The following is a 24178-nucleotide window of genomic DNA, read 5'->3' as shown; positions in this document are numbered from 1 at the left end:
ACAAAGGCGGAGTGTAAGTGATTAGCAGCCTGTGCTTCCCAGGAGAGAAGAGACATCCTTCATTGAGGATTTGGGGTCAGCTGGGACAAAGGGGGCTGCGCTGGGGCTGAGGCTTCTGCACAAGGGGGGCTGGAGGTCAGCAGCCAGTAATGGCTCATGAGGGAGGGAGTGAATGAGCCTAGAGAGGTGGGTGAGATGGGGTCCCGGAGCCCAGTGCCTGTCATTGCTGAGCCTGGACTCTGCTGGATTTCAGAGGGGCTATTCAAAGGTTTTAGATGGCAGAGAGACATGACATTGTCCTTTTGGTCTTACTGGTCACTTTCGGGCGGTAAAAAGTCGAGTCCTATTCAAGTTTGATTGTTCAGTCTCCTACCCCATGTAACACTTCTCTCCTCTCCCAGTTTCCAGTCTGGGCTGGGCTTTAGCTTGAGGTGTGGGGAATGGGGTTGGGGGTGACATTTGCTGGTCCCTCTTCCTCCTGAGCCGGCTCTACACTGTCTCACTTTCTTCCCCACCCCAGCTATCTTTAGGGTCTAGGTCCTCTGATATTGGGGCAGGGAGGTGGGTGAGGGACTGTGCTGAGTCTTGTGACAGATTCCAGGTGGGCCATTTTGGCCCTCTTTTGGCTGTCACTGCTTCCCTGGCCGAAGGCACTAATGCCCTCCCTGGGGTTAGGGGACAGCCCCAGGGTGCACCCTCCTGCCTACGAAGGGTTTGTGTGCGATTCTTCAGGTGTCCTGTGGCAGAAGGGCTCCCTACTTCCTTCCCTTCCTCTCTCTCTTCCTAATTTCCTACTTCTATAGCCTAGTTGGGGAGAGGGTGGCTCACTTGATTGCCTCTTGATAAGTCCTGGGCAAGGAGGAAAGACGTGGCCCCCATTTGTGTTGGCTGTCTTTAAAAGGGGGACAGGTGACAGTGTGATTGCCTCTATGTCCTCTGCTTTGGGTGCAAGGAAAGTCTGGCCAGATGACCTATAAGTAGGAGAGTGATGGTGGTGTGTGTGTGGGGGGGAGGGGAACACTACAGGAAAGTGCAATATTGAAAGAGGTACCAGGGTGCAGCGTGGGACAAGTCACAAGTCCCTGGGTCACAGGGATGAACAGCCCAGCTGCCTTCTACCCCGTGGCTATGTCACTGCCGTAAATGATCCCACTGAATGTATGCAGCAGGTGAACAGGTGGGCGTGTGAACAAGACAGTGTGCTCTTCCTCTCCCCCGAAATAACAGAGGACAACAGCAGCCAACATGTCCCCAGTTGTTCTCAATTTATGAAAGGCTTTCACGAACTTTATCTGACTTGAAAGTTGTGAGGTGCCCTTGAAGTAGATGGATTAAGATGATCACTTAAACGTCGAAGGACACCGCAGAAGTTGAGGGGTTGGCTGAACATCCCGTAGCCCGGATGAAGGCAGGGGTCCGTAGGTAATCTAGGTTTTCTGGCTCCTGCCCTCTTCCCACTGCCCTGCCCTCAGAGGCGGACCCACTGCACGCATGGCTTCCTGTGCTCTATCCAGATGAGCGCAGCTCCCTAAAAGCCCTGCTGGAGATAGCCACTGGCGAATACTCGACTCCAGGGCCAGACCGCCTTTCATACTGTGGTGAAAGCACATTGTGAAGGACTGTAGAAAATTTTGTCCTTTGAGCTGTTTGCCTGGTGTCCGCAGGTGGATGGAGGAAGCCCTCTTTCTTCTTAAGAGGACGTGCTGTGTTCATGCGTTCATTCACGGGTACAGGAAAGGTAACTGGGGTAGTAATCGTAAGTCCCTCCAGTGTTGTGATCAAAGCAGGACTCTTATTTGTAATTGTTTCTTTTTTTTTTTTTTTTTTTAATTTTTTTTTTTCAATGTTTATTTATTTTTGGGACAGAGAGAGACAGAGCATGAGCGGGGGAGGGGCAGAGAGAGAGGGAGACACAGAACTGGAAACAGGCTCCAGGCTCCGAGCCATCAGCCCAGAGCCTGACGCGGGGCTCGAACTCCCGGACCGCGAGATCGTGACCTGGCTGAAGTCGGACGCTGGCTGAAGTCGGACGCTTAACCGACTGCGCCACCCAGGCGCCCCGTCTTATTTGTAATTGATAGATGCTATAATCCTGGCTCATTGCTAATTCTTTGCTTACCCAGTTAATCCAAGTTAGTGTGGCATAATTTGGAGGAAAGAATGCTAAACTCAGGTCCGAGTAGGAATTCTGCCCAGACACCTTGTTCTGGGCCAAGATGAGCCCACTGTGGAATGAGGCAAGTACCTGAGCCCCCCGCAGCCTCCCTTCCTGACACCCTTGAAGGAGGATGAGGGGCAGGGATGAGTGGAGGAGAGTGGCAGGGGAAGGTTTGCTGAACCTATGGCCTTTTTTTCCCCCCTCTTTTAAACCAGGAATTATTAGCCGAGAAGATGCAGAAGATCTCCTTGAGAACATGACAGAGGGAGCATTTTTGGTCCGGGTCAGTGAGAAAATCTGGGGTTATACCCTCTCCTATCGCCTGCAGAAAGGGTTCAAGCACTTTCTTGTGGATGCCTCTGGAGATTTTTACAGCTTCCTGGGAGTGGACCCCAATCGCCATGCGACGCTCACTGATCTCATTGATTTCCACAAGGTATCCCTCGTAGGGGTGCTGGTTGAGAGATGGGACTGGTAGAAACTTGAGGTGAAGGAGAGCCAGATTGTAGGTGTTCTAAGAGAGGAGGTGGAGAGGGAGCACGTAGCCCCCGAAGGTCTGTAGGATCACAGGAACATGGAACATTGGGGTGGAAGAGAGTACAGTTGTCTAGACAGGCTCTGGGACCTTCTGTTTTTCTCTCCGGCTTACCCCCTGACTGATACAGGCACCTGGTCCCTAGTGTCTTCTCACCTCGAGTAGCTGAGGGCTTCCTACTGTCAACACTTAGGAGCTGGTTGACTCACCTTCAGTCCAAGCCTGCATCTCACCTACAACTCATCCCTAGGATGTCCTGCTTGGGAACATTCTAGGCAGGTCTCTGGCAGCTCTGTAGGGTTAGCTGAAGCCTAGCTGTCAGCCCCGTGGTTTGAGAAGCTTTTCTTTTCTTTTTTTTTTTTTTAATTTTTTTTTCCCAACGTTTATTTTTGAGACAGAGAGAGACAGAGCATGAACAGGGGAGGGGTAGAGACAGAGGGAGACACAGAATCTGAAACAGGCTGCAGGCTCTGAGCGGTCAGCACAGAGCCCGACGCGGGGCTCGAACTCACGGGCCGTGAGATCATGACCTGAGCCGAAGTCGGACGCTTAACCGACCAAGCCACCCAGGTGCCCCGAGAAGCTTTTCTGGTAGAGTTACCATGTCTCTTGTTCCAACTACAGCTTTACCACTTGGTATGTGTATGACCTTGGGTAGGTTCCTTAGCCCTCCCTGAACCTGAGTTTCCTAACCAGGCAAATGGATGTAAATAGTACTTAGTTCAGATCCCGTGACCATTAGATGAGGCAGTGTACATAACAGTGCTCTGTAACTGGGAAGCGGTATGGAAGTTCTTGTTTTCCAGAACCCTGTCTTGTTATTTGTCCCCTGCTGTAGACCTCTCATTGGGAAAGATGTTGCCTTCCGAACAATATATTTAGACAGGAGCAACTTTTGTGTTGATGTGGCTGTTGGCACGGTGGTAACTGGTAGCTGGGAGAAAGCCTAAGATGGAACTCGATGGCCCAGAAGGGTGGGGGAGGGATTCCGAGAGACAGAGTGGTGGGAGCTCACCATCTCCCTGAGCTTTGCACCTGTGGAAAGGTTCTCAGGGTTACTTGACCATCTCACTGGGTTTTTGCTGTAATAGGGACTCTTGGATTTGTATTGTTTTCTCTTCATGGATGTTCCCAGGGCTCTGAGGACAGCTTCTGACTTGACCTTATAAGTCAAGCATATAGACAATCACCCGTTTACAAATACCTAGACATTGGCTGGAGAGTACGGCTGGAAAACTGGACTCACCAGGTTGAAGGCAGATTTCTACCTGTGTCGGGAACAGTCTTCTAACAATTCTAGGAAAGAGAGAGTGAGGGCATGTGTGGATGTTGGCGCCTTCTCTGTATCTGGCATTGTGCCTGTTGCTGTACATCATGGTCTCACGTAATCTTCATGGCAGCTCTGTGAGGGAGGCATATTTCACAGATCAGGAAACCAAAGCCAGGGAGCTTGGGTAGCTTCCCTAAGTTTTCGTGGCTGGTACCACTAGGTCCAGCAGTTAATCCTCAGGCTGTCTGCCTCTAAAGCTTGTGCCTTGTCCCTCTGTACCACACTGCTTGGTTTCCCCTATCAAATATAATGTGCCTTGAGCAGCGATGAACTTCTTGCCCCTGGAAGTGTTTAGGCAAAGGGAAAAGGTCTGTCTCTCGGAGATGCTGTGCTATGGTTCCTGCACAGGAAGGCTTGAACAGTATCTTTGAAGGTCTTTATTCTCTTCCGAATCTGGGGTTGGAGACTGCCAATCCAATTTTGTTTCTTTCACAAAAGGGAGAGCTCATCTATGCCCATGTGGCAATCTGATGGCCAGCGTGTGTAAATTAAAATTTTAATTACACAACTAATTTATGATTACATTCTAAGAAAAATCAGGTACAGTACGAGGTGAAAGCCTTGTTCTTTAAAGATTTTTTTAAGTTTATTTATTTATTTTGAGAGAGAGTGCAAGCAGGGGAGGGGCAGAGAGAGAGAGGGAGAGAGCGAGAATCCGAAGCAGGCCCCGCGCCGTCAGCACAGAGCTTGATGCGGGGCTCAAACTGACAAACCATGAGATATGACCTAAGGTGAAGTCCACCACTTAACTGACTGAGCCACCCAGGCGCCCTGTGCCTTGTTCATTTAATATCCCCATTTCCCCTGGGTGGCTCAGTCGGTTAAGCGGCTGACTTTGGCTCAGGTCATGATCTCATGGTTCGTGGGTTTAAACCCCACGTGGGGGGGCACCTGGGTGGCTCGGTCGGTTAAGCGTCCAACTTCGGCTCAGGTCGTGATCTCGCGGTCCGTGGGTTCGAGCCCCGCATTGGGCTCTGTGCTGACCGCTCAGAGCCTGGAGCCTGTTTCAGATTCTGTGTCTCCCTCTCTCTCTGCCCCTCCCCTGTTCATGCTGTGTCTCTCTCTGTCTCAAAAATAAATAAACGTTAAAAAAAATTAAAAAAAAAAAACTGACAAAAAAAACCCCCATGTGGGGCTCTGTGGTGACAGTTCAGAGCTTGGAGCCTGCTTCGGATTCTGCTTCTCTCTCTCTGCCCCTCTCCCACTCACACTTTGTCTCTGTCCCTCAAAAATAAATATTAAAATCCCCACTTCCATCCTCCACCTTGAATTATTAGTTTGCCATGTATCTATCCGAGTATTTCCTGGGTATTAACATAGAAATTTATATACATAAGGAAATACATAGTTTTGTTAATTTTCACATAAACTGGACAATTCTTTACTTACTAGCTCAGCAATATGATTGTTTTGTTTAACACAACATATCATACGGTATATTTTTTGAAAGCATGGTCCCTGGAAGCAGGCTGCTAAGTTTTAAATCCCAACTTCATTACTGTGTATGATTGCAGGCAACTACTGATGATTTGATGCTTTAGTTTCCTCCTCAGTAAAATGGGTTTCAAAATAGCACTCGCCTCCTTAGGGTCACTGGCAGGTTTCACTGAGAGAGCACTGTGTAAATTGCCAAAACAGTATACCTGACATCTGTAAGTGATCAGGACGTTGGCTGTTACTGAAACGTTTCTGTTCAGTCCACGCACCACATCCTTGTACGTGCCCCATGGTGTTCCGCAATGGCCACTTAGTCAGCTTCCAGGCTCCCACAGTCACAAACGGGGCTGCAGAGATTTGCTTGTCTGTGTCTATGTCACTTAGGGCGCATGTGCAAGGATTTCTCTGGATGGATCCCTCGTACTGGGATTGCTGGATAGAAGATTATGCACATTTTAATTTGAAAAGATCTGCCAGATTGCCCTCCAAAAACATAGCGCCAATTCATGCTTCTGCCAAAGCGAGATGAGGCTGTTTCCCCACACTGCTGCCAGCCCTGGGGATTATCAGTCATTTTAATTTTTTCCCATTAGATGGGCAGATGCTGTATCTCCTTGTTGATTAGCTTGCATTTCTCTGATTCCTACTGGCACAGAGGATATTTTCATATGTTTACTGGCCACTTGGATTTCTGCTGGGGATTGTCTGTTCCTGTCTTCTGTCCATTTTCTACTTAGACATCTCCTTTCTTACTGATGTGTCAATTCTTCCAGAAACAGAATCGCTCTTTAGTTATGTCCATCCTGCCCCTCAGGTCTTCTATGGAAATTTTTATTTAAATGGGCATTCTTTTCATTTCCAGGTTCTTTAGTTTTGAAAAAAATATAGCCCATTCTTATCTCATGGATGAGTTATGTTCTTATACCCATCCCTTAAAGGCTCCTTCCGTTTGTTTTATAAACTTGACCTTCTCTTCAATGTCCATTCTGTTGTTGAGTTTGGCATCTTTCTTTTACAGGTGTGATTTTTCCTTAAATATTCATAGATTTTGAGCTATGAGGTGGTGTCTGAACTTGAAATTTCCTGTTTATCCATCAATGGATGTAGTCCCTATTTCCCAAATCTGTTCTCTCCATGCTGTAAGGGTTGGAGTTGATAGTGAGTAGCTAGCTCATCTTTTGGGCATGGGAGTGTAGGAGCTTTGGTGGTCTCTCCTCACTTCTGATCTGCCCAAGGCAAAGACCTTTGCTGTCTGGGGTTCCCCAGCCTCTGCCCTACGTTATCTCCTCCGACAATCTCATCCTGTAGGTCTTTTGGTTTTTCAGTACTCTTTAACATTTAGCTTTGTGGATGGCCTTCCTTCTTATTTTCCCGTGTTGGATTTCTTTCCATTTTCCCAATATGGATTTACTTCTTTTTAAAAGCAGATTTTTTTTCCCTGTCATTTCTATAAATTTGAGTGAGGAGAAGGCAGATACATATTCATAGACTTTCTACCTTGAACTGGTCTCTCTCTGGCGGATGTTTATTTCCCTTGCTTGATTATAAGTGCTCTTTCCTTTTTGTTTTCCCTTTTAGGAGGAAATTATCACTGTTTCAGGGGGAGAGCTGCTGCAGGAACCCTGTGGACAGAGGGACAGCCCGCCAGACTACCATCTGTTGTTTGAATGATTTTTTTTCCCCCTTACCAATTGGACTTCTTTGGGCATCCAGTTTTTGAACTCAACTTAAGAATTTCCCAGCTCAAATCCTTCCTTATGGCCTTCTGGAATATACACCACCATCCAGTGGATTAAGTAGATTAGTATGCCTCAAGGGATATGAAATATATGGCATATGTGCTATCGGTCCCTGTCCCGATGCCCAGGACAGAAATTGCAAATAGCTGCTGCAACTCTTTCACAAAGAGTTTAGTTATGACTTCAGAAGAGAAGCCTATCTGCCCTAAATCGAGCTCCTAGAGCACACGGACCATGTTTTAATAATCGAAAATAATTCCAGTGCCGAACTCTGATTTTAACATATGGTAGGCATTCGATAAATATTTGTTTGAATGAATGCAGTTCTTCTGAAAGTTTTCCAACACTAATCAGCAGTCGTTTCTAGTAAGTTATTTCCTACCTGTCCTGTTTATAAAGCCATGGAGAGGATGGAAGAAACGTTGCAAAGAATTTATATGGAAAATAGAGACGCTGCGTCTTTAATGGTGTATGTTATTGCCCTCATTGATTTTATCGTTGGAATTACCCAAGGCTTCTGAGACCCTGCTTCCAGAATAGGTGACGGATGCTGCCCTGCCTTCCTTATTTGCCACCCCTGCTTGGTCTTGGAAGCATATCTTGACCCTGGTTTTACAATATTGAGGCAGTGGTTTCATGCAGTCCCAATAAATGTGCCCAAAACCTGGGGTGAATTATAAATCCAAAAAAGCCTTTGCTCTCTAGGATTTACCTCTCTTTATGCAGGTTATTCAAATGATTACTTCTGCCTTTACGGTTCTTTGGACATTGATCCTTGTGTTCACTTACTCTGGCTATGTTTTTCATATCAACAGGATTCTTCCAGTGACCCCTGAATAACTCTCAGGGGCAGTGTCTTTGCCCACACTCTGCCTTCACATTTATGGACATATGCGTAGAGACAGCATGTTGTGATGGGAATATTATAGTGGCATCAAGCAGACTTGCGTTCAACTCTCCACCCTGGACCTTACTAGTATTCTAATGTTAGAAGCCCCATATTTGGTGGGAGTGGGAGGATGGATGGACTTTGTGCCTTGTCGGTGGACGGGCATACATTACTTGATGGTCATGTCACACATATCTTACGTCACACACCTCTCACATCATGCGTCTCTTCCGTCACGTTATCTCTTACGCTCCATTTCCTTTCTTGCCTCTTCTACTCTTCACATCCTTGGCTGCTTATTATGCCCTGGTCACCATCACTGCAATCAGTTCTGCGTGGACTCTGTTTTTTGCCACTGGGCCCATCAGCTTCATTTGAGATGAGCCAACGCCACCTGGCCCAACGTGGTGCTCTGGGCCTCTCATCCCCTATGGCTGCAGCCGCAGAAGACACCAGAAAACCAGCAGGAGCAGGGCAGTTAACTCCCCATGCGGTGAAGCTTGCATCAATGGGAGACAGCAGCTTGAGGATTAGTTCTTCTGTCTTCCTCCTCTGGGGGGGCTGTTTGGACCGACAGCTCTTCCTATGACCTCTGGGAAAACAGTCCTACAAGACGGAGCAACTAGTCCTGATGGAACCAAGGAGCGGCCGGATGAGGCCTACCCCCTCCTGTGTGGCCCCCCTCCTTCCCCGCCTCGCTCTCCTGCTCCCCCCCAGGATGGCACTCTTGAGCTGAATGACACCACAGAGGCATTTGCCGCAGGCTCTGCCTCTTAGGGAAAGCCAGGGAAGGCCCCATCGTACAGATGTGTTCGATAATGTCAGCTTTGCAACCCGGCGCCCTTCTGCCGTCTCACAGGGCCCCTGAATGAATAAAACCAAGGGAAGGCAGGAAGCTGGCTTCCTGAATACGGAAGTGCTTTAAGACTATTACCGATTATGGTTCGATTTTCTTCTGTTAGACGTCGAGTGGCCTCAGATGAGCTGAATTTTAGTTTTGGCCATGCTACTTACAAACTATGTGACTTTGTTCAAGTCAGTTAACCCCATGAAAGCTTCTCAGTATACTGAGAAGAGAGCTTTTTGTGTGGCCGTCACTGGTTTTTTTGGAGGGTCAGTTACATGAGCAGTAGAAAAGCTTCATCTAAATGGAAGGCATTGCTAATAACAACCCCACTAACAGCAACAATTATTCTGGGCTCAGCAGCGATGTGTCAGGGGAACATGGTGTTGATTTTCAAGGTGTTAGAGGAAGCTTCTTATTCCAAGAACTAGCAGCAGCTCTGAAAGCAGACCAAGGGTTGAGAACCTGACCCCCTGAGCTGTTGTTTCTGTCACTCCTAATTAATATGTGAGAGACAACAGCTGGGTTTTCCATGCCTAACACATTTATTTCATTCTGTTTGGGGCCTGCACTTTCTGCACATCTCATATATTTTAGGTTTTACCTGGCCTTAAAATAAATTCCTCGTAAGTTGTCCTGCAAATGAAATTACTGTCTGGAAAACTGCAATTTCATCTTGAGAGTTTTATTATGCTAATAAATGTCAGGATTCTCAAATAAAGGGATTGGCTTTTTTTTTTTTTTTTCCCTCCCCGAGCCCTGCAAATATAATGAAAAACAGTCAGTCAGCTACAAGATTCCGCAGAGAGAAAATTTACAGTCTGGAACTAGAAAGAGAAGTTGTAAAAAACACTAGGCAACTTATCGGAAGATAAACGTCGACGAATGGAAGGGTGACTTGGGGTCCCGGTCAGGGAGAGCCCTACGTGGCTGAGCTGGGGAGCTGGACACCTGGGGTGCAGGGGTCTGGGGAGCATAGGCTGCAAGTGGCTTCTGGGAGTGGGAATGGAGCCCTGGACATGAAGACCTGGGTGCCTGGGGAGTGCGGCCCTTTTTTATACCCTTGAACCCTTCGTTAGCCTGCGGACCAAATCTGGAGCCAGAAAGACCTCTGTTCAGTGACCCTAGACAAGTGTTTCCAATTCTCTGGGCCATCGTTTCCTCTGTGAAATGGGGTAAACCGTGACTGTCTCAGATGGTGGCCTGTGAAAATGTAGTCGACCCTTGAATAATGTGGGGGTGAGGGGTACCGGCCCCCCACACGCTCAAAAATCCACATAGAGCTTTTGAGTAACCTCAAACTTAACTACTAATAACCTGTTGTTGACAGAAGCCTTACCAATAACATAAACGGCCAATGAAACACCTACTTTTTTATATGTATCATATACTGTATTTTTACAATAAAGAACCTAGAGAAAAGAAAATGTTATTAAGAAAATCATACTCGGGGCACCTGGATGTGAAGTTCAGTTGGTTGAGTGTCTGACTCTTGATTTTGGCTCAGGTCATGATCCTAGGGTCGTGGGATCGAGTCCTATGTCGGGCTCTGTGCTGAGCATGGAACCTGCTTGAGGTTCTCTCTCTCTCTCTCTCTCTCTCTCTCTCCCCCCCCCCCAACCCCCGTTTGGCTCTTTCCCATGCTCATGCTCCCCCTCCATCTCTAAAATAAAAAAGATAATAATAAAAAAAATAGAAAAAGAAGAAAATCATACTGAAGAGAAAATACATTTAGAGCATTGTATTTATTGGGAAAACCACGTATAAGTGTACCCGTGTAGTTCAAACCCATGTGGTTCAAGCATCAACTGTCACATGATGTGAGATTTTGTAATAGTAATGACAAATTCTGTTTCAGCTGTGTGTGTGTGTGTGTGTGTGTGTGTGTACTCACAATCATGCTGAGGCAGACAATGCTATCTCCACCTTGCACATGGGGAAACTGAAGCACAGAGGAGTTTAGGACCTCCCCAGCGTTACCTGTCTGGGAATTCGTATTTTAGAGCTGGGATTTGCCAACCTGGCTTCAGAGTCCGCGTAGACCTTAAACCAGTGCTTCTCAAACTCGGGTGTGCAAATCAGACACAAAGGGATGTTCTTAAAATGCAGATTCTCCTTGTGTGCATCTGGGGTGGGGCTTGAGGTTCTGTATTTCTACTGAGCCCTTGGGTGCTGCTGATGTTGCTGAACTGTCTGCCACACTTTGAGAAACCAGCTTTGAAAGCAGGGCTTTGCAAACCATTGCTACAGGCCAAATTTGGCCTGAGGCCCTATGTTTCTACAGCCTAAGTAAGAGCCAAGAGTGGTTTGTACATTTTCAAGTGGTTGGAAAAAAAGTTAAAAAGAAGAATAACATTTTATGACCTGTGAAAATTTTATTACATTCAAATTTCAGCACTCATAAAGAAAGTTTTATTGGAAGAGAGCCACGCTCATTTGTTGACATCGCGTCTTTGGCTGTGTAGGGCCTGGAAAGCCTGAAATAGTTACCGTCTGGCCCTTTACAGAGAATGCTTGCTGACCCTGGCTTTAAATTACGTGCATATGTCACGAATTATTTTGCTCTCTTGGTCTGCTTTATCTAAATCTACTCTTAGGAGCGATTCTCACACTATGTTTATACCCTGAACAAAATGTGTTACATTTCCCTATAGCGTTCCTATTTTAAATACAATACATTTCACCCCCTCTCTGGTAACCAGAAAGGAGGCTCATTTCTTTGACAAAGGGTTTTAACCAAATGTAAGCCAGTAACTATCACGGTTATATAGATGCTCCATGTGGACATTGAATCATTTGCCTCTAAATTTATCATCCTTTCTTACACTTAACTGTGCCTATGTCTGTTTTGCCCCTCTGTCTGTGCGGTCGCCGAGGTCCGACAATGTCATATTTACTGGTGTTTTATCATGCGTGGAACAGTGGATGTTGTTGGGTTGTGTTTGTTATAGACTCGGGACAAATGGACTATGCAGATCTCAAAGCCTTGCTTTACCCTTGACAGGAGCCCCATAGTCGAAAATCACAGGCTGAGCTAAATGATGGCTGCCTTGGGTTGGAATCTCAAACCCACTACTTTGAGTCATCTAGAGGAACGAACCAACCAACCAACGAGACTGAAAAGGTCAGAGACAGCCCATCTAATAGCTAGGGTGGGATGGGCAAACTGAGAATTAAAACAGAAATCGCATCTTGGCCAAGCTGTTCTGTGACTTGCCAAACGTAGACTGAACTCAGCCACAGCAGGCCAGAGAACTGCCTGAGCCCAAACTCTTTTAGCTTGTTTGTGCAGACTCGTGTGTTCTCACAGGACGTCGGATGCGCTGATCTAGCGGTCACTCTGTGTGACTTTTTTTTATTATGGTAAAATATACATAACATAAAATTTACCATTTGAATGCACTCGGCACCCTGCCCGTGCACGGAACGCTTCATCTTGTAAAACTGACGCTCGGTACCCATTAAACAATAACTCCCCATTCTCCCCTCCCTCTGGCCCCTGGGAATCAGCCTTCTACTTTCTGTCTGTTTTAATTGGATAACTCTAGGTAGCTTATATAAGTGGAATCATTCTGTATTTGGCTTTTTGTCACTTGGCATGATTTCTCCAAGGTTCGTCCGTGTTGTAGCATGTGTAAATATTGTCTTCCTTTTGAAGGCTGAGCAGTATCCCCTTGTATGTATGTACCACGTTGTGCTTATCCGTTCATCCATCCGTGGACGTTTGGGCTGCTTCTGCCTTTTGGCCATTGTGAAAATCATCCCGCTAGGAAAACTCCCTGGTTTACAGATTCTGACCAATCCCTGCCCAAGCCGTTTCCAGTCTCAATAAGAAACCTTGCCTAACTCCCGCCTTACGAGAAGTTCATGATTCCTCTGGTCTATGCTCTTTCTTGTCGCAATAAGCTAATAAACCTAACTTGGGTTACACGTATGCTCTAGGTGGGCTTTAGCTGGTGGGCTTTAAAACGATGATATCTGTGAAGCATGGGGTCCATGAGAAGCACTTAATAAGAGCTGAATGTCTTCTCCCCCTTGACCACGCTAAGAGCAGCTGTGCAAGTCCGTGTCATGAGTCACAGTGTGTGCACTTACACCCTCGTCTCAGAGAATGAGCTTCTGGACTGGCTGGGCTATGAGCTCATCCCCCAGAAGACTGTGTAAAGTGGTCTTTGCAGAGCCAGAGGCAGACTCAAAAATGGTGCACCAGCTGCTCTTCTGAAGGGAAATTTCTTATCCCGGGGGCACCCAATGTCAGAGGCCCAGTGTTCAGAGGGACCCCCTCAAGGGAGGCTGAAGGAGGAGGCCTCAGCAACACCTGCGTCCTGTAGAATGGGGGGGGGCAGCGGAGCTTGTTTACGGTGGACCCTTAACCCATTTGCTAAGGGGCTTCTACCCTCCATGGACACCTATCCTACTCCCCCCTCGCCTCCTCTGCAGACAGGAGGAGACAGCAGAGGATAGTGGGAAGAGTAATTCTTTGGGGCTATCAATATAAACCTAAATTTAAATGGCAGAAAAATAGAAGAGGCTGCCAGGGGGCACCTGGGTGGCTCAGTTGGTTAAGCGTCTGACTCTTGATTTTCGCTCAGGTCATGATTTCACTATAGTTATGAGATCGAGCCCTGCAATGGGTGTGGAGCCTACTTAAGATTCTTTCTCTCCCTTTGCCCCTCCTCAATCATGTGTGCGTGTTCATGCATGTGCTCTTTCTCTCAAATAAAAAGAGGAGAGAAGAAGGAGAAGGAGAAGGAGAAGGAGAAGGAGAAGGAGAAGGAGAAAGAGAAGAAGAGGCTGCCAGGAAGAGGAAACAAGTGTCATAAGCAAAGGCTCGGAGGCATGAAGGTGCATAAGTGTCTGTGCATGTGTGTTTGAGGGTCAAAAGCCTTAAATATGATCCAAAGGGGTCATTCAGACCCAAACATGGGCCGTGTGTGTGTGTGTGTGTGTGTGTGTGTGTGTGTGTGAACGAAGGCCTGAGGGTCGCTCTCTAGGATACTATTCTCTACTCCTCCCTTATCATACCAACTAAACATTTGCATGACCAAATTCATCACTGGGGACGCATTCTGCCCAGATTCTCCACCGTTGGCCAAGTGCCTTGGACACTTCTGCAAGCCTATGGGGCAACAGCATTTTGTGCGTATAACTTGGGTGTTGACCAAAAATTCAGCATAACCTTCCATAACTTGGTTTGTTCCTTATATGTCTTTTCCTGAATCCTTTAATCAATATTGCTTTAATCAGTATTGCTGACCACCTTTTATGTCCTCTGCTGGAACGTCTCTGGGCAATTTCTCTTTTATTCTCACATCGTCATGGATTTTTGGTGGGTTTTCCATTTGTTTTTTTCTGACTGGCTGTCATTATTGCCTTTCATTTCACCATTTTCTGATGGTTCTTTCTGCCCTGGGCAGCTGCCAGGCAATTCGATGAGAGGAGGGAACCCACCCCCTTATATGTGGCCTGGGTATTCTTTGCAGTGTCATGTTTCTACTGGGTTGTTTGTTGTTGAACAGAACTATAGAAATTTCTTTGGGATAATCAAACCTCCCCCCTCATTTCTGGTTTCTAAGGATTTATGAAAAGTATGACACACGTATAAGCCGATAAAACAAACAGCCAAAATATTACAATGAAACACAGAAATTAGTATTCTAATAAATAACTACATCCATAAAAAACATCTGTGAGCTAGTAGCCCAAAGTCTGACTCTAGCACACTGTTTTAGGAACAAATCTGACACCTCCCCAAGTCTGCCTAACAAAACATCGTTTTCCATTAACAGCTTAGCAATTTGTTCAAGAGGCATGGAATCCCTGAACAAATGGGCCATCGGGAAACTAATTAATGACGCTCTGCATTAGACACGTTCTTAACCTTAAAAAGCAGACGCTAACTCATAGTTGAAACAGAAACACAAAATCATTTTAGGAACAACTTAGCTTTTATTACTTAGTGCATACCAAGGGAGGAATACTTTGTGTGAAAAGCCCTTACCTGACACATCTATAAAACAATAGAGCCCGGGCTGATAGGTGTACCACACATGGCCCTTAAAGAGAAACTGTCAGTATTCACAATAGAGATTTATGTTCTCAATTAAGCAATTCAATTATTGGTTTAAGGGAGGTATCATTTCTCCCAGCAATTTAAAAAGCCCTGAGCACTAATTTTTTAGCCAATTGTACTGAAAAGTACGATGGTGGCTCAAAAAGGAGAAAAAGTTAGAGATACATTTCATGGGCTCTTACAAGCTTTTTCTTGTGTCCCTGTTACTTCTTCAGATAGAATCATTTTTCAATACCATTGAATATGTATTCTGTCTTTTGCCACAGACATCTGAGAGTGGCCAGAAGCAGACCTAGGGGCTGTTGGTGTCTATATTAGTCAGATCCCTTAATAGGAAAGAAGAGGGAGCCCAATACAGGGCCATCTGATGAGGCTTCATTCCCAAAGGTGGGGGTGTAGGGGAGCCAACTGGAAAGTGCAGTGACCTATGGCTTAGTAGCTTCCCAGCTGTCTCCCTCCCTAGCTCACCCCCAATGACAAGGGAGGAAGCAGGTGCCATATGAGGAAGGAGATCCACATGCAGGTGACCAGAGACAGAGCTGGCCTCAGGTGACCTTGCAGGCAGGTCCCTGGGGCAATAAATAAATACCCTGACCTCACCCTCCTCCTTCCTTCTAATCTCTGCAGCGTGCCCCAGTGGCTGCACCGCCTAAAGCCAGAGGGTCTGAAACTCTGGGTAAAATCTACCCAGGTCAGTCTCCAAGGTAGAGGGGGCCAAAGGTGTATCTGGGGGGCAAAGTTAGTCTGATGGTGTCCCAGCATTCTTTGCCAACCCTGAGTCCTCTCACACATCCAGAGCTATATCTCTGCCTGCTTTCCTGTTCCATCCACCCCTGTCACCTTTCCAGTCCCCCTCGGAAAGTCTGTGAATGGGCCTCTTCATCTTGCTTTGAAGGCAGACACCATTATCTCATTACCTAACTTCCAGCTTTTCAACTTGGCTCTAGTGTTTCGGTGCCTGCCACCACCACCAGGTGACGCTCACCTTTCCCTCCTTACCTGAGGAGACAGACAGCATGGCAGTGGTCACTGGACCCCGGGATGGCAGACTGCCTCATCCTCTATACTCTGATGTGCCCATTTTGATGGATTTTCTATTTAGTTTCATGTTTAGCAAGGAACCCATTCTTGGGATATTTCGGTCCTGACTGTGACCGTTTGATCCTTTTGTGGGTCTCCAAAGACAAAGTAACCATGGGAGATTTGTGAGGGTCATCAGAGAAACACACAACTGGAGTCAGTACACTCTGAGCATCTCTGGAGGCTCAGGGCTCCCGTGCAGGTCCCTCAAGCCCCTACAACACGAAGCCTGGGTCCCGCCCCTCAGGAAGCTCTGTCCAGGGTCTCCACGCAGTAGTTCTACAGTGTTGGCAGGATGAGGGGGTGGCCATTCAAAATGGCTGTTGTCATTTCCTCACTGGTTCATCTGAGCATGGGATGAACCACTCGTGTGATTTCTAGCAAATTAGGAGGAAGAAGTGAAATTCAACTATAGTTGAGACTTCTGGCTGAGTCTGATATGGCCATATTTGAAATTTGGCCACAACAGGAGGACAGAAAACACACTAGCAATGAGGGGAAAGACCCGCAATTGTCTGCTTCTGTCTGTCCAGCCAGTAAATTGTCTAGACACAGGATCACATACCGGGCATGAACAGGAAGATCTAAAGTAGTTTCCAGTGGTACATGAGAATAATCCAGGGATCTTTAAAACTAACAAACAAATGAGCAAGCAATGCCTGCCCTAGTTATGTGGACACTGTTGGTCTGAGCTGGGGTCTCTGTATCAATATATTTGAAGGAAATGGGGGACTCTGTGTGTCAAAGGCTAAATTTGCCCTCTGTGGGGCACAGGATAGTGTGGACATACTGCGTTTGTGGGGATGATGACATTTATAACCTTCATAACTTCAGGTAACTGTGCAAGAAATGAACCTTTAATTTTCTGTAATTAAAACTAATTTATGTCAAATTCTCATTCTGCTGAAATAAACTTGGTTATTTCAGGTTAAACTCAGTCAATTCACAATCCTATCTTCTTCCCTGCATGGATTTAAAGCACTGGGGGCGGGGGGTTTGTGACTACTCCTGGGTGGGATGGGGCTGGCTAGGGGTCTTCCTTTCAGGAACTGTTCCTTCCGAGTCAACGTCCACTGGATGTAGCCCTATGTGATGTTGGGGTCTGTCCTGCTTTCCTGCTGGGTGTTGGTGGACGTTCCCATCTTGTTCCCAGCCATGACATTCACACTGCCACTACTGATAGTCCTGGTCTGGCTTCAAAGCCCCAGTAGGTCCACCCTCTGTGAAAGGCACACAGGGAAAGATCTGTCTGCTTTCTGAGCTCTCTCTATCCAGATGTGTGGAGACTGTGCAACCTCCTGGGACTATCCTTCTAGGTACATTCATATATATATTTAAATAGAAACATCACTTTTATTGACAAGTTAGGGCCACAGATAAGACAGTCCCAAGACATACACACACACACACACACACACACACACACACACACACACACACACAGATGTATATCTATCTGCAGGGTTTGTCTTTGGAGAAATGAACCTGAAGTTACAGTTCAGTCCAAAGACTACTGCAGATTTTCCGCTTGCTCAGGGGAGGTCAGTCTTTTGTTCTATTTAGGCCTTCAACTGATTGGATGAGGCCCACCCTCAATACAGAAAGCAATCTGCTTTATTCAAAGTCCACTCATTTAAATATTAATCTCATCCAAAAACACCCTCACAGAAAGATCCAGAGTAGTCTTTGGTGACATATCTGGCACTGTGGCTCAGCCAGATGACATAAAAATAACCATCACAGTGGCCCTTAACTCTAGAAGCCAATGGCGATGTTAAAAAGCATTGACTTCCTGATGACAAGACTTGGGCCATGGTGTCCCTAAGGAGGGCCTTACTTGGTGGTCCCCTCTCTTGGTGTTCTGCCACACCTATGCCTCAAACTAGGAGGACCCAGCTCTCTCTAGCCTCCCAGATCAAAGCCTTTGGTAAGTCGCTCCCTGCTGCTTCTTCAGCCTAAAATGGGAGAGAGAGATTGCCCCCAGGCTCTGCTCTTTCTCTGAGGTTGCCAATTCAAAGGCATAGGATTAAAAATAGCCCTCTTTCCAGAGTCAGCCTGGATGAATTCCTCGGGGGGCTCTCCCGTGAAAGCACATCTGTCAGGGGCTTATGAGCCTGTCCAGTCCTGCCTTCCACTTGCTAGCAGGTGAAGAGAAGTGACCTGCTGTAGCAAATCGCCCGTGTCCTTTGGGTATTTTATGTGACTTCTGGAAGCCATCTGCATTAGCTCCAGCTTCTATCCTCCTCCGAAGAGGATGGATAGTTGTAGACTGGCTGTGTCTGAGAACTCCATATGCTTGTTCACCTTCTACAGACAAATGCGCACTCCACACTGGATCCTTTCTAATGGCAGGGGTCCTTTCACCTTGGAAACTCCAAGAGTTTTTTTTCCTTTGGCAGAGACAGTGTGGTCAGGACTTGCACGAGAATGAAGGGAGTGTAAATCCAGGTTGGAATCCCTGACCTGCACTTGCTTGCCTCCGGTCGGGTCTGTGCTCATCTCTGTTGCTTCATTTTGCATCCCAGCAGCAAATGTGCCGATTGTAGCCAGCATTTATTCACTTTTTGACATTTCCAGGATGCCTGCTAAGCTCCTGCCCTATGTGGGGTGCTGGGAACGTAGGGACAAATCAGCCACAGGCAGTGCTTTCAAGGGGGCTCCCAGTCCAGTGGGCCCCTTGGAGCGGAGAGTGGCAGAGCTCTCTCCCACCTCCTTGGACCCCACTTTACCATCGCTGTTGTCAACATCATGTTTTTAATAGCTTGTGTCTGCTGCTCTTCTCGAAGGACTCTACTAGGGTGACTGGAGCCACTTTGCAAGGATGTGCCTTGGGGTTTACATTAATTTCCCTCTCCCACCCTGGCTGCCACTAATCAATGCCTGTTGGGCATGAAGTGTGGGAGCCCAGCCCCTTGTCTGGGGGTGGGACACTTCTGAGGTGCAGATGACCCTCGTGAATTCCCGAGGGGTCAGCCCGAAGCCACCCTCTGCTTCACTTCCGTCTGAGAACTCCTCCTGGCTCAGCTTCCTCCGCTTCCTGTCCTGTCCTCCCTTCTCCCCACACCGATCTTCCCCCAGGAATTGCCTTCATAAATCCCTGCTATGTGATCCCTCTTCTGAAGGTCTGCTTTGGGGGGAGTGTATTCTAAGTCACAGCAACCTAGTCAGAAAAATACAGAACCATATGATTAAGCTTAAGGGGTGCTGGGAACACAGGTCAGGGACTGCGGGTGAGTGAATGTGTGCGTGTGACACACACAGAAAAGCGTGTCTGGGGAGTTTTGGCGCCACGGGGATGCTCGTGTAGAGTCGCCGTGTCTATTCTGTTTCTGGCTGCCTGGCATCTGAGCCCTTTACCTGAGTGAGTCTGGCTGGAATGCAGGCTGTGTGGCCCACCACGGAAGTTGAAAAGCCCAATTTTCCCATTCTCTGCCCCTCCTTATAAGAAGGGCAAAGTCCCCCAGACTTGCCCATTTGGACAGATCGGTCTGAACTTGGCATTGCAGCTGCTGAGTCACATTTCTCACTGGACTGGTGACGGTGGCAGTGTGGGGGCAGTCAGCCCGCGGCAGGTGGTGACGGTGAGGCCCACACCTATGGCTTCTGGTGCTTGGCAGTGGAGGGGTCGGCCCTGAACTGTTTTGCACTGCGGTCTTGGCCGCGGTTCTGACTGCGATTTTCCATCATTCCCAACCACCTGCCTAGGCTTCTCAGTGATGCTGGGAGCTCCTCTGGCAGGCTGCTTTAGTGCTGAAGTCACCTGGAGGCAGATTCTGTTGTAGCCAAGAGGCCTGACTGGCCTTGGGTCAAAAGTCTGGGGAGGATGGAGGGAAAGGGCAAGGGGAGGGGGCATGTGAAAAGCCACGGAGGTGGAAGGGGCAATCAGGAGCTATGGAAGTTTGACATTTATTGGACACAGAGTCAGGGATGAGCTGGAGAGGCCAGAGCAGAAGGATCTCAGGGGTTCTGCGACGGAGATGGGCCTATGTTTCTGTTGCTTTTTCTTCCAGATGTAACCCAGATGGGGAGATGGGCCTTCGATGCTCAGTGACTGAAACTCTTTGGCCGTAAGATAAATTGTAGTATATTTTATTTTCAAATGAACATTTCTGTAACATCTCCTGCCTCTAACTTCCTGGAACCTGGGACCCAGAACTAACCACGAAGAAAGGGTCCTGGTTTTCCTGGAATGCCAACCCCTCTGACACAAGAGGAGCCAAGGCAGTGGGGATGGTCCTTTTCAAAGCAGTTCCCATTCTGTGTCTAACTTATGCGTTCTGTTTATCAACTCCTTACAGGTAAGAAAACTGAGGCTCATGTGACTTAAAGGTTGTTTGAGGTGACCCAATGACAGAACATTGATGCTGGTATGTGAACCCAGACCTTCTAGCTCCATAGCATTGAGTCTTTCCCTCTGGGCTCACTGAAGATTTTATTTGCAGGTCACGTTTCAGTGTCTGCCTGGAGCACAGGTGAAATACGGCTCACTTCCAGTGTGGCGATGAGGCATCAATCTTATTTCTTCTGTGTCTTTCCAGGTTGGATGTGAGAGAAGATGTACATTCATCAGGGACGCCTAAGACCCCTGTTAAGAATTCAGCTCTAACTGAACAAAAGCCTCGGGGTTCACAGTTATAGGTGGATCTCGCCTTGGCAATGAGGGGGCTAATAAATGACTCTGACGTCCATAAGTGTGAGACGCTATGATTTCCATGTTTGTGTAAATCAAAGCCTTTTACTAGTATCCACGAGCAGTGAGCTGCTGAGGACATGAGCCTATTGGGAGAAAATTCACATAGTGGTGCTGGTAATGCTCACCTTTCACTGCACGCCCATTACACACTGGAGACCATCCTAGGTACTCATATATGGTATCCACACAATCCAGGCAAAATGCAGTGAAGAAGGTATGGACACACCCATTTTACAGACAGGGACTTCAAGGTTCAAGCCGGTTAAGTCGTTTGTCTGAGATCACACAGCTGGTAAGTGGGAAAATTGGGGTTCAGACCATTCCATCTGACTCCAAAGTTTATGCACTTTCGTCTACAATCTTGCTACTCAGAGTGTGGTCCTTGAGCCAGCAATCGTATCACTGGTGACCTTGTTAGTGATGCAGGGTCCCGGGCTCCACCTGGAGCCCAGCTAATCAAAATTCGCATTTCCACAAGATCCCCAGGTGAACAGGTCTGTTCACCTTAAATTTCTTAAAAAGGTTCTTTTAATGTTTAATGAGAGAGACAGAGATACAGAGCATGAGTGGGGGAGGGTCAGAGAGAGGAGGAGACACAGAATCTGAAGCAGGCTCCAGGCTCTGAGCTGTCAGCACAGAGCCCGACGCGGGGCTCAAACCCACGAGCCACCAGATCACCACCTGAGCCAAAGACGGATGCTTAACCGACTGAGCCACCCAGGTGCCCCGCGTTCACATTAAATTTCAAGGCACTGCTCTGGACTAGGCTACCTGGGTTTCATCCTTTCAGGATCTCGTGGATGGAATTCTGATGGCCATAGTTTCAATTGAACATGAACAGAACAATGTCTCATGGAATATTTCATTTCCCCTCTCTGTGGACAGTTGTTTCACTTTGGCCCCATAGCTTATGTATAGGTTTCCAACTGCTGGCGATGGGCGGGCAGTAATAGGGAGGGCGGGCAGGACTGTGATACTCTGTTTGTCCAGCAGGGGTATCTGCTGCATCTGCCGACCTCTCTAGCTGCAGACCCCCCAACATGGTGAGTGTAGTGCGTGGAGCAGACCATGCCTAGGTGAAAAAGTCTTGCCGTCTGCTTTCTTGGACTGGGGCCCATGATTCTGCAGTGCTGTGGCGCAGAAATGCAGGGGGCTTTGTCAGTGTGTGTGTTTCCGAGTAAGCCATGCTATAAACCCCCCTGGAAGAGCCTGCACACTTCTCTGCAAGTTGCAAGCCAGCAAGCACATGGAGGTGGGAGCTTGTGGTCAAGGGCAAGGGGCCTGGGTTCTAACTCTGCCGCGACCTCACAGTGTGATTTTGGTTCCTGGTTCTTTTCTCCACCTTAGTTTCCCCAGCTGTCTGAGATTAAGGTGCAGGACTAAGGATGAAGGTCTTTTCAAGCTGTAACAGTCTATGAAGTCATAATTAAAATGCCCTGGGAGAACACATTGTCTATTTAAAGGATTTTTTTGTTAAATGAAACTGTGCAAAGCTAATTATCACTCCTTAATTCATTTATTTTATAGCTTTCCTTTTTTTTTTTTTCTGCCTTTTTTTTTTTCCGGTACAAAAGTGAATATTTAAAATGTGAAAAGAAATCCCAACAACACACAAATTTGAATAAGTTGCCAAACACCACAAACATCTTCAAATCCAAGGTGGAATAATGTTTGCTAAACAAGTGCCTACCACCCGTCTAGAATACTTACATCTTCCTACCTTTTTCTTGGCTTCATATTCTTTGATCATCTTGCCCCAGAACTGTCATTTTCCACGCAAAGAATTAAAAGGATAATCTCCTGTTTCTTCTAACAAAGTTGATCAAAATTTAAGGCGTATTCTTGAGATTTGGGACGTATATGTACCACGTGACTTCAGACACACACATACATACTCATTTGTTTATAGCCTTGCTACAGGATTGTGCTTTTCAAATAGGAAGTCTGAAAAAAATTGTGTTTCACTCAATTTTCATCAACACCGAGAAGGTATAGGGTACATTTATAACTCTATACACTGCATCCTTGAGTATGTTTTTGAAAGGAGAGCACTTCCATTTTGGCTAAACGGCAGTGAGAATTCTGGCTTCCACTGTCAATTGTACACATATGATGGCTTGAGAACTTTCTCACAGATTGACTTCTGGCTCAGTACACGTCAGACCATGTTTCTCCTTCTCTGTTCTCCCTTTATTTCTGGGGCCAGGTGCAGTAGGATGTGTTCACCGGGTAATGGAACTGGTGGTCCTATACCTTCATGAGAGGATGTAGATATGTCATCATGTAGAGTATTCTGGAAGCCATTCCTGCACTCTTGCCTTCTTCAGAGATCTGGACAGAAGTTGGGCTGAGATTCCATCATTGCTGCTGAGGGAAGTTCACCTCAGGGGGCAATGTAGGCCACTGGCTATGGTTGAGCTGGGCTTTGATCTTCCTCAGGGAAGGTGCCAGTGGAAGATGGAGCCACCGGAAAAGCTTCTTCTAATGCTTTAATTTCACCTCCTCTGAGCAATTTCCCTCAATGCCATTTCCCTTCTATATGATGTGTCCTTTCTTTCCATTAACTATTTTTCTCATCATATGCCCAAAGCCTGAAACTGTGGGTGGACTTGGGATGGAAATAGTTGCACCCTACTTTCCCTCTCGCTCCAAACCACAACTTGAAGGGTAAGTAAAAAAGGAAGCAAGGGGCACCTGGGTGGCTCAGTCAGTTAGGGATCCGACTTTGGCTCAGGTCATGATCTTGTGGTTCATGGGTTCAAGCCCATTGTCAGGCTCTGTGCTGGCAGCTCAGAGCCTGGAGCCTGCTGCGGACTCTGTGTCTCCCCCTCTCTCTGCCCCTCCCCTGCCCACGCTCTGTCTCTTTCTCTTTCAAAAATAAATAAAAACATTAAAATTTAAAAAAAAATAAAAGGAAGCTAATGTTTTGGATGTTCTGTGCCTTTAGAGAATATTTCCCAGCCAGGTCTCCTGCTTCTCACCTGTGCTGGTAATTCTTTGCCTTTTTTTTTTTTTTTTAAATTAAGCCTCATATGAGGATGTAGTAAGCCAAATTCAGAATGAGAGAAATCCTATAGGACAAATGACCTGACTTCTTCAAAAAAGAAATGGCATAAAAAAGTGGGGGCGGGGCAGTAAGTTGTAGATGAGAAGAAACTTAAGAGACAGATCAACCCAATGTAATGTGTGGACACTGTTTGAATCCCGAGCTGAACAGATTGCCTATAAAAAGGATGTCTGTGAAAGACGTGGGATGTTTAAACATGGCCTAGAAATCAGCTGATGCTAAGAAATTTTTGTTAATTTGGCCGGATGTGCTGTGCTGATAGTTTGTTTATTTATTTATTTATTTTCCCCCCTGTTATTGGTTTCTTTTTTTTGAATTAATTTTATTTTTTTT

At 46.8% G+C, this 24178-nt stretch overlaps 1 protein-coding gene and 1 long non-coding RNA gene across 3 annotated transcripts in view; both read left to right on the top strand.

Moving 5' to 3' along the window:
- The window catches only part of SH2D4B (SH2 domain containing 4B), a 62742-nt gene extending 52393 nt beyond the window's left edge, over window positions 1-10349 (top strand). For both annotated transcript variants that reach the window (XM_032595226.1, XM_032595225.1), the window contains exons 6-7: window positions 2374-2594; window positions 7039-10349. In XM_032595226.1, the coding sequence (XP_032451117.1) occupies window positions 2374-2594; window positions 7039-7131 (314 nt within the window). In that variant the 3' untranslated portion in view covers window positions 7132-10349. The remainder of the gene's footprint in view (window positions 1-2373; window positions 2595-7038) is intronic.
- A 3317-nt stretch (window positions 10350-13666) lies between these two features.
- LOC116738382 lies at window positions 13667-20768 on the top strand. Its single transcript, XR_004344258.1, has 3 exons — window positions 13667-13777; window positions 20384-20452; window positions 20624-20768. It is a non-coding gene; the product is annotated as an uncharacterized LOC116738382 (long non-coding RNA).
- The last annotated feature ends 3410 nt before the right edge of the window (window positions 20769-24178 follow it).

This window comes from Lynx canadensis, chromosome D2, assembly GCF_007474595.2.
Source record: "Lynx canadensis isolate LIC74 chromosome D2, mLynCan4.pri.v2, whole genome shotgun sequence".
NCBI classification, from domain to species: domain Eukaryota; kingdom Metazoa; phylum Chordata; class Mammalia; order Carnivora; family Felidae; genus Lynx; species Lynx canadensis.
This window is presented reverse-complemented; position numbering and strand designations above follow the sequence as displayed.